The 9613-nt window shown below is 46.2% G+C and overlaps 1 protein-coding gene across 2 annotated transcripts in view; it reads right to left on the reverse strand.

The window, feature by feature from the left end:
• LOC104489327 (alpha-actinin-1) overlaps nt 1-9613 on the reverse strand; it is a 49498-nt gene that overhangs the window by 12686 nt on the left and 27199 nt on the right. For both annotated transcript variants that reach the window (XM_010131479.1, XM_010131478.1), the window contains 5 exons: nt 5843-5935; nt 4476-4706; nt 3809-3956; nt 3089-3239; nt 530-638 (listed from right to left, as the gene is read on the reverse strand). In XM_010131479.1, coding sequence (XP_010129781.1) covers nt 530-638; nt 3089-3239; nt 3809-3956; nt 4476-4706; nt 5843-5935 — 732 coding nt within the window. The remainder of the gene's footprint in view (nt 1-529; nt 639-3088; nt 3240-3808; nt 3957-4475; nt 4707-5842; nt 5936-9613) is intronic.

The raw sequence follows: 9613 nt of genomic DNA on the forward strand, positions 1-9613 counted from the left end.
CGTGTTCAATGTTTCCCAGTAGTTTCTTTGTCCTCTGGGCATGCACAAAAAAAAAAAAAAAAAAAGAAAGAAAACCAGGAAAGATGGTTAGAGAATAATCACATAGATATATGTGTTGTCTGAGCTGCTCCTTCCTTTCAGACTTCATTGGTGTTCCCAGGACAGCACTAAAGTAAAAGCCTCTCTGCTGTTACAAGATTATACACAGGATGGATTTTTTCCTCTGAGGAGAATATCCAAGGTCCTTTGAAATAAAACAAAACAAGGACAGTCTCTTCAAGCAGAACAAAATTACAAAAAACAGAGAAGTAGAAATAAATCAAAAGCTTGAGCAAATGAATGGCATCGTAATTGGGCTGGAAGGGGAAAAGCAGGCCCAATATACTGAAACATAGCCCTTGTTCACAGTCCGGGATGTTCCAGGAGTGCGCAAAAGAGCTGAAACTGATTGCTCACGTCCACTGCAGCTTGCTTCCCGCAGATCACCTACTCATGTAATCTCAAAGGTCCAGCTTGCAAGAGGTCTCACCTCCAAGGCTTCTCTACGTTTCTGGGTGAGGGCACCGAGATTATCCCACTGATCGCAGATCTTCTGACACCTGGCATTGACACTGGGAGAGTCATAATAGTCCAGCTCACTATAGGGAGTGGGGAAAAAAAGGACAAGAAGTCAGTCAAACAAAGACCTTTTGGAGAAGAAAGAGAAACCCAGTAGAAATTTGATCAGCCCTGAGGACAGATTCAGACAAAGAGCTCATGGTCTCTGCAAGTAAAGCAAGCCAGGAAGACAGCAGTATCTAGTTTTGGAGACACTGTATGTTATGGGACGTACATCAAACAGCACTGAACAGGAAGAAAAACAACCACCACCCAAGGCCTCAAGAAATACTGGTGCTGGCTGCCTAATGGGAATAACTTGGCACTGGGGAAAGGGAGTGTAGACTTTTGCTCAAGATGGGAATAAACAGATTATAAGCAGAGCAGTATGTCACCATATTCTTATGAACTTCACGCAGGCTAACAACCTGCATCTTGTGCATCAGAATGGGCAGTGAAGCTTTTATTACAAATGCAAAGAAACTGCTTAGGATCGTTCTGAGAGTTGCATAGTATGGGTGGCAAGGAATAGCTACATTACACAATCCATTCATTTATTTTGGGCAATCCCAGAATCACAATGGAGGTTTCACTCCTATATGCCAGACAGGGAGTGCTTTCCTGAGGCATCGATAGGCTGGCCCTCACGGAAGCTGGTAAAAGTATGGCTGGGGAAGGGAGAGCACAGGGGTAAGCTGAAGCTTGCAGTGCTGTATTGCTTTGTGCTCTTGGTTCTGCACATGGTCAGAGGGAGACCAGCCAAGCTGGGAAGTGCCAGCCTCAAAACAGAAAGTTTAGAGTAAGTAACAGCAAGTGTAACTTACTAGGCTACTGAGTGACCCTGGGCCATCTGAAGAGCATTTCTCTAAGCAGTAATGCCAGCTTAAAGAGTTTCCTCTTGCTTCCCCCAGGCTTGTTTCTCCCCACCGTTGTATTGCCCTGCTGAGGTGTGTGGGCACAACTGTTGGTGAAATCTTACGCTATACTAGTCAGGAAACTGATTTGGGCTAAAAATAACTTTTTCTTTGCTGAGTTTTTAATCCAGATCAGTTCCTTGATCTACTTTGCTGCGGAATCAGCACTGCAGATGAAAGAACTGCTTCTGAAAGCCTGGCTTGTAATGCACCCGTGCTGGACCACGACTGCCGCGGAGTAGAACGTGCCGTGCCTCCAAACCGACATGGCATGGGCAGCTGCAGTGGCTTCTTCCAGACCCTCTCCATCTCTCTGGCAGTACCTCTGGGGGAGAAAAGAGCTCAACCGTGTTTTTTCAGGCCGTGGCCTCTTTTCTGGTTTTTGGAAGGATGGCAGAGCTCACTATTCTCACACTTCGGAAGAAATCACCTCTCCCCCAGCTTAGGGCCCTGCCTTCCCTGTTGCTCTTAAGAGCTACAGCTGCTCTGGCTGAACATGTAGCATGTGCTTTGGAAGTGGCAGGTCAGCTAATGCTTGCTGACTAGCCAGCCTCAGTTTTAATCTTACTGACATGGAGGATTGCCTTGAACCCTCCCTCGTGTTCCAAGGTCAATCCTCCAGTGGACAAGGGGCAATTCTGTAAATCTGCATTGTTAAAGGAGAAATGATCTTGATCTAATAATTCTGATTTTTACAGGAGAAACAGTCCTTCAGCCCAAGAGTACTGATCTTAGCCCGGACACTAACTTGAAATAGGCAAATGTGATATATAAATATTTTTAAAACAGGAAACAAAGTCAAAGCCAAGTTGTTCAGACTGTTTTTGCCAAGAAACATGCAGGGCTTCAAAATCTCTCTCCCTGTGCTGCAGAGGCCAGCTCTTTACCTGCCTGCTATCCTAAACAATTCACCTCCCGCCCTGAGAAGACCCCACTTCTCCTGGTAACCTGCATCACTCATCTCTCCAGAACACAGGAGGGGAGTTGAAGGTTTCCAGTCCAGGGGAAACAAAGAAGGCGTTGAGCTGCTGTGGGGGTGCTCTGGAGCAAGTGCTGACCTAAGCCCACGCGGTGCAGTACTCCTGGGGCAAAGGGCCCTGGGTGGCAGCAGAGGCCACGCTGGGCTGAAACATCAGCATGTTTTTTTCCTGCCAGAATAAGGCAGATTTTTTGGATAAAAGAGAGCAAACTTAGAGCCTGCTATACCCTGCTGTTTCCTTCTGTTTCTGGAAAAGTCTGACGGCATTACAAGCCTGAAACCTAGCAGGCACCAGCGGCAGGTCAGACTCTTTAGGAGAGGGTTCACTGCAGCATAATGAGCTGGAAGTGGATGGAAACTTGGCTTGGGAATATAATTCTGCTGCCCCCTCATCAGTACCCATGACTCATCCATTTTCTGGCTTGCTCTTCTGGTGCATCCGGATACTGGAGAGCAGTATCCTAGATACTGTTTAGAAACACTGGGACTTCCCAACATTTTTGTATGGGGATTGATTTATGGCTCTCCAGAGGGCAGAGGGCAAAGCTGATTAAGCCTCTCTGGCCCCAAGGATGGGAGGTGCGCCGGGGTGCCGTACTTCAGCTCTTGTGCAATAGCAGCAATCTGTTCCACACGGTCCTGGTGTGCAGCCAGGTCGCTCTCAAAGGCCTCGTGTTTCTTCAGCAGGGCCTTTATCTCCGAGAGGGTAGCAGTTTCGTAATCCTTCTGCTGCAGCATTGCTTCTTTACCTGGGGAGGGAGCCAAAGGACAGGAGAATGAAGGCCAGGACCCAATGCCCCCAAAGCCAGCTCCCGGCCACCGGGCCAACCCTGGAGGCCTGTAAAAGAGCATCTGCCCCAAACCAGACACCCTGCCCGAGGTCTGCTCTCATGTGTGCTGGCCTAGAGATGCACAATCCTCTCTTTCAAACCACAGAGTTTATCATAAACAACAGAGAAAGGCATACAGTGCAGCTCAAGCCAGAGCTGCCACTGGACTCATCTCAGTATGTGTGAACCAGGCTACGCTGGTCCTGTAAATGCCAACTGTAGCATTTACTGTACTGTAACTTTTCCTCTGCTCTGTAGCTCCTTTCTGTCCAAAGTACTCACTTTGCAACAGTTAGGGGATGCTGATGTGGTGGCACGAGACAGCAGAACACAGATCATTTTCATCCATTATTTTCTAAGAAAATAAGAAATGAACCTAGCATTCTCAAGCAGAAAATCTCGTGGAAGGACCTATGCATGAGCCTCTTCCTCCCTACAGAACATACAGCTCTATGTCAGCATGTAGGAAGCATGTAGGTTGTCATTACCATCTGTCCAGGACTCATGAATGGATGCCTTCTGCCGGAACTTCTCTGCCAGGTGATCCAGCCTCTCTAGCCTCCGGATCTCATTCAACAACCACTCCTCATAGCCCTTCTCAGCCTGCTCTAGGCCACCCCAGGCATTATTTATATCCTAGAGACAGGAGCATGAGAAGAAAAGGCAGGTTAGAAGACTGGGGGGAAGATGTACATCAGCATTAGCCTCCACGAGCTACATGGCTCCAGTTGGTTGGAGGGAGTCGAAGCGGGCTTTTAATCTCACAAGGTTGTGCAGACAGATCAGGAAGACAAAGTGCCAGACTTACACAGGACGAGTAGCATCAGGATATACCTGCCTGCATGAGAGACCTTCTCAAAACACTCCCCCACATGAAACATCAACAAAACCCAACCATTTTTCAATTAGTAAAACTAAGAGGTGCCCTCTCTCCTCAAAGGCACGCAACTTGTGAACAGTCTCATTTAGATACAGGGAAGCAACGATCACTTGACCCTCTCCTATCATGGCCTCACTGAACTATGTTCTGTAGGGTCCATACCACAGAACAGCTCACCCTGAAGGTGGGGCACGCTCTGCTCACCCACGGGCAGAAAAGGAGTCCCACTATTCTAGGCACAGGTGGGGTATATACGAGCAATTACCCCCACTCACCGAGACCATTTTCCCTTCTGAAGGCATGAAGGCTGGCCTGTTGCTGAGCCGCAGCTTGGTCTGCAAGGTGTTGAAATTGATCTCAAGTTGGCACTTCTCTTGGACCTTAGGGGGCTTGTGCAGGCGGCGGTAGTCTCGGAAGTCCTCCAGTTTCTGCTGCATGGCTTGCATGGTGTTCTCTGGGGCCCGGTTCTCCAACCAGGGGATGGTGCGACGGATCCACTCCAGCAGCTGGAAAGAGCAGTGACTGTTTACTTTCTGTGTTTGCTGTCAGAAAGGTTCTGCCACCGGCAGTGCTCTTCAAGAAAAGTTTGACAGCTTTTCTGGAAGTACTTTTTTCTAATGAGCAGCCCATTCCCCACCACACTAAGCAGTGCCACTTGTTGCAGCACTGCCAAACCAACATGCTCAAGGCATAGCTTTTGCACAATCAGCACCAAACTATGTCCTCAGATTACGCTAAAACCTTACAGTTTTGCTGAACTGTTGCATAACTAAAAGATGCTGTAAGTCATATTATCTCCAGAAGGGTCTGACAGAAGGAATCAACTTCTTGCCTCCTGTTCCACTTTTCCCACTCCAGCTTCCTTGAAGTCAGTGTTGCGCTTTGAATAGGTCTCCTTGGCAGACTGGTTTGGGAGCAGGCAAAATGCTAATGCAATGGGCAGTCAATAGTGCGAGTGAAGTAGTGTGCTGTGCTTTGCAGACTAGGCTGCAACTAGACTCCTGGGCTTATGTTTGCCCTTCTGTTCTCCATCTTCCCCTCCCTACTCACCTTCCACAAACACACTCCAGTCCATGTCTAGTCACTTCTGTAGTTTGACAGCTGTCAGTTTGTTGGCCTTCATCCTTCTCAGTTAACCAAAGCAGCCTCCAGCTTCTATCTTACAAAGATTCTTTTGAACTATCAGCAAATGCATATCTCTATATGCACTTCTATATTCATATATTGAGGTATATTTTTTATACCACAATTATCTCTAACTCCCATTCCACCTGCTCCAATTCCTGACTTCCGCAGTTTATCAGCATACAATTTGTATGAAAGCCATTATGAAGTTGTATAGTCCTGAGGAATGCAAGTTAAATGAGTTTGATATTTCCTTTAATTTTAGCATTTCTGCAGCTGCTCTTAATAAACTGAAAAACTCAAAGCTGCTCTATGGAAGCTTTCTGTTTTAAAGTAGACTGCTCTTGCCTTTAAGGTAAGTTCAATCTTTAATTTTCCTCAAGCTAGAAGGGGAAAAAAGAAGAACTTTCCAAGAAAACATGGGCCAGTAGCATTCCCCAAGATTAGTTATCAATGTTAAATGCAATTCCTGTCCACATAGCACCACCCAGAAACCAACAGCACCATGGACACCTACATCACTGGCCAGTTTTTCATAGTCCTCCATGAGCTGTTCATTTTCTTGGTTGACTGCCAGCACCTTGCAGATCCGATTTGCTGCTGTCTCCGCCTGACAAAGAGAAGAAAAACAGAAGAGGGAAAAGTGTGAAAAAAAAATATAGACCAAAGCTTGCAGCTTAGCTTCCTGATACCTACCTGTGGGTAAAGTCTCCTACTCTCAGCTCTAGCAACCTGTCTGTGCTTCAGAACACCTGTCCTGACGACTCTGCTTTCCATCTGATCTTCTACAATAATTTATTTTTCCCCTCTCAGGTGCAATCCTGCAGAGATTCTCAGCTCCACTGATCCCACCCTAGGTGTTGTGAGCAAAGACATTTCTATGCCTTTTCTGAAGCTGCTCCTATGAGAGAGCCCTGTCGTTTGCTTCCTACCAGAGGGATCCTCACTGTCTCTTTACAGAGATAGGAGGTTTCTGCCACCACCTCCACTCCCCTCACCAGCATTCAGAGCTGCAACACCAGTAACTGAGTGGTGTCAAGCTGATGAGACTCTCTACATGCTTTTACCCCAGGAATGGACTACCTAAATAGAGTTAATCCATAGACTGGACAAAGTGGTAGATACTCCTCTTAACCTTAAATTCTGTGCAGCAGAGCTGCCTTCCAGCTTTCCCTGTATTTCTGGCACTCCTTATAGGGCCACCTGCTCTAGCATCTTGCTGCATGACACCTACCATGTGCTGAGGGTCTCATGATCCAGCTGAGAAGAGGATTTTTTTTTTTTTCCCCTTTCTGGTTAATCTTTCGCTTACTCTCCCAAAAGTCTCACCAAAAAATAGCCTGTCATTACTATCTGATCTTTTTTTTTCCACTGTGGGACCAAAACCTTGTTCTCTGCAGGGAGTTGAATACCATAAAACACGAATATGGAACAAAATAAGTATCAGAAAAAACCCAGCTATGAACTCAGGAGCAGGCAGTCTGCCCCAGAGTAACATGCATGTCTCTGGCATGGGGAGCATACAGCTGGATGATCCTTCCACAGCATCTATCTGTGGATATCAGCTCCCTTTATCATTACCATGGAAGGTGCCATGCCACAAAGCTTGGAGAATGTGCCCCTGTGATAGGCGTCAGGGGCTTGCTCAGCACCCTCGTACCACAGTACAGCTCTCACCCTGGTGCCTGGGGAAGGTGCTAGAGCTACCGCAGGACCCCTATGGAGTAGTCCTCCTTACAGAGGCTAAGTGGAGATGAAGAGAGGGTACACATGCCAACACTGTGACAGAGCAGCTGCGAGTGCTGTGTTCTGCCTTGGAACTGTGTGAGACTGATGTCAAAAGAAGTTTTGCTGAGCTTATAGCTGGCAAGTTTCAACCTTTTTCTATTTATAAAAGACCTTCTATTATCTATTAATTCAATCTCCAAGGTCGTTTGAGAAAAATCCTCTAATTTTTGCAGCTGATGCGAGGCAACAAGATTAGCAATAAGTCATAGGCTATACAGTGATGTATGGATTGCCCAGGGGATCTGGCAATCTTATTAATTTGTGAAAAGCTGTAAAAACATATATTCAGTCATCTGTCCCTTCATTAAAGCAGGCCAGCTAGAAGATACACAGATATTAATTAATTTAAAACACATCAGAGGAGAAAGAGCAATTTCACATAAAAAATCTGCAAAAAGTGCAAATGATGTTTACATTTAATAAAGTTTGTACTTTAATCTGTTCTTCACTGTACTTTAATGGAGTGCTTTTTGATATCCAGAGAAAACTTTATAGACATGGCACCAAACATTATGTCGAAAGGACACTGCCAGAGCCCTACCATCGTGAGCCTACTGACTGCAGAGAACAGGTGGTGCTAAATTTTTCTCTCACTTGACCGAGGAAAGGAGCTCCTGCACACTTTCGTCTCTTAACTTTCTTCTTTTTGCAGCCCAGGAGCTCACTGCAGCAGCAGCAAGCTGTGCAGGAGGGACCCTATTTCACAGAGGCATATTTACACGTATCCAATAATAGATCTCCTCTAGCTGCCCAAGTTTTTAACTATGTGTGCATATATATGTGTGTGTTAAACATCTGTCCAAACACAAGAGCCTTCTGAATGTCAGCAATTACGACATTATTTGTATTATCCTAATGGCTGAAGCCTAGAGGCTTTCTCTCCCCTACCAGTTGCTGCCTACTCCAGACTGCTCTGTGCAACAGTGCGCTGCTGCTGCTGCAGCAGGAAAGGTTCTGTGGCACTGTCACCATTAATGTCATGAGCAACACGCTATGCTGACTTGCTCTGAGCAAGGTAACCTCCACAAATACCTCCCACACTGCTGCTAATGAGCTGATCTGTGGTGATGGCAACCTCAGTGAAACGGTTTCAGGTAAAAGAAGAGTAGCACACTAAGATGTTTACATGAGGGCAAGGCAGCTCCCACTACACCTTCATTACTGGAGTGGAAAAAGCCATTTTGGCTTCCCCATGCTGTTAAAGGCAATGATACACTTCGGATGCTCACACTGGCTCCAAACAAGCCAGGATACCCATAAAACATGGAGCAGCACTGAGAAGATGCTCCATCCTGGGGTCTGGAAGCTGCACACGTGTTCTCAGAGAAGCTGTGTGAGCTGACCAGCTTCAGTGCAGCATCGTGCTGACACATTATACTACCTGCACTCAGAGACTCTGGGGAGGGCAAGCCCTGGGCACGCTGCTCAATAGCACGCTGCCATGTGACACGCATGTGCTGTTTGGAGGACTCAAAATGAAAATCTTAATATCCAGTAAGAGTAATTTCTCTGCCTTTTGTCTTTTCTGTACTTCTCAACCTTGACTTGGACTGCTAAGGATGGAAGAGGAGTTAGCTGTCTCTCTAGTTCATGGATCCAGGTCTCTTTGCTGACAAGGATCGTAAAGGAAGGCATCCCCAGTGTGCTGCCTAGGGAAGATGCCTGCCTGTGGCCTCAGAGACCACTCCGGAATACTGCATGCCAAACACAATCTCTTAATAAAACAGTAAGACGTTAGTTAGAACATTTCACCCCAGAAATCAAGTTTACAAAATACGAAGCCAACCAATAGATGCATGCATTTAGTGTGAAAGTCAGAAGCGGTTAGAAAACAAGCAAACCAACCAAAGCAAGTATACCAACAAAGATATATATAAAATATATATATAAAAATGGCATAAAGAAAAAACAGCCATCTACACACACGTCAGGCTGGGGACCCTGTACCTTCAAAGGCTCAGTATAAAAGAGTGAAAGAAGCAGAAAGCGGCTCATGGGACTTCCCCTTCAGGACTGGTGGCAGTAATGAAAAATCTGAATGAAAAATGGAGCGATATCACAGTAAATCACCTAACCGTGCACGAGGCAGCAACATATTATAATTTGGGCTGGAGCTTGTACTCAGAAATCCCTTTGCATTTCCCTGGGGGTTTGAATCTCTGTCACTCAGCAGCTGGCTAATCTATGGCTAGGGCACCTCCAAAAAGGAGCTGTGTCCCTCCTGCAGGGCAGGAGAGTTGAGATGCTGGCCTATCAGGACTGTTAAAAAATTAATCAATGATTAAATCCTTAATCTTTCCTGTAAGCCAGTTAGACTATGCGGATTGAAGCTTTAATAACTGAGAAGCTCCATTTCTAGTTCTTGCCCCAGCTACTTGGTTCAGGGCCTGAGGCAGGCAGCAAAAGGTTGTTTTCAGTTAGCCCAGGAGACCTAGCATCCACCTAAATTGATGATGAGAGCATGGGACCTGCTGACCAGGTTGCCAAGACATGGAATGGG

Source organism: Buceros rhinoceros, unplaced genomic scaffold, assembly GCF_000710305.1.
Source record: "Buceros rhinoceros silvestris isolate BGI_N320 unplaced genomic scaffold, ASM71030v1 scaffold9112, whole genome shotgun sequence".
Lineage (NCBI taxonomy): Eukaryota > Metazoa > Chordata > Aves > Bucerotiformes > Bucerotidae > Buceros > Buceros rhinoceros.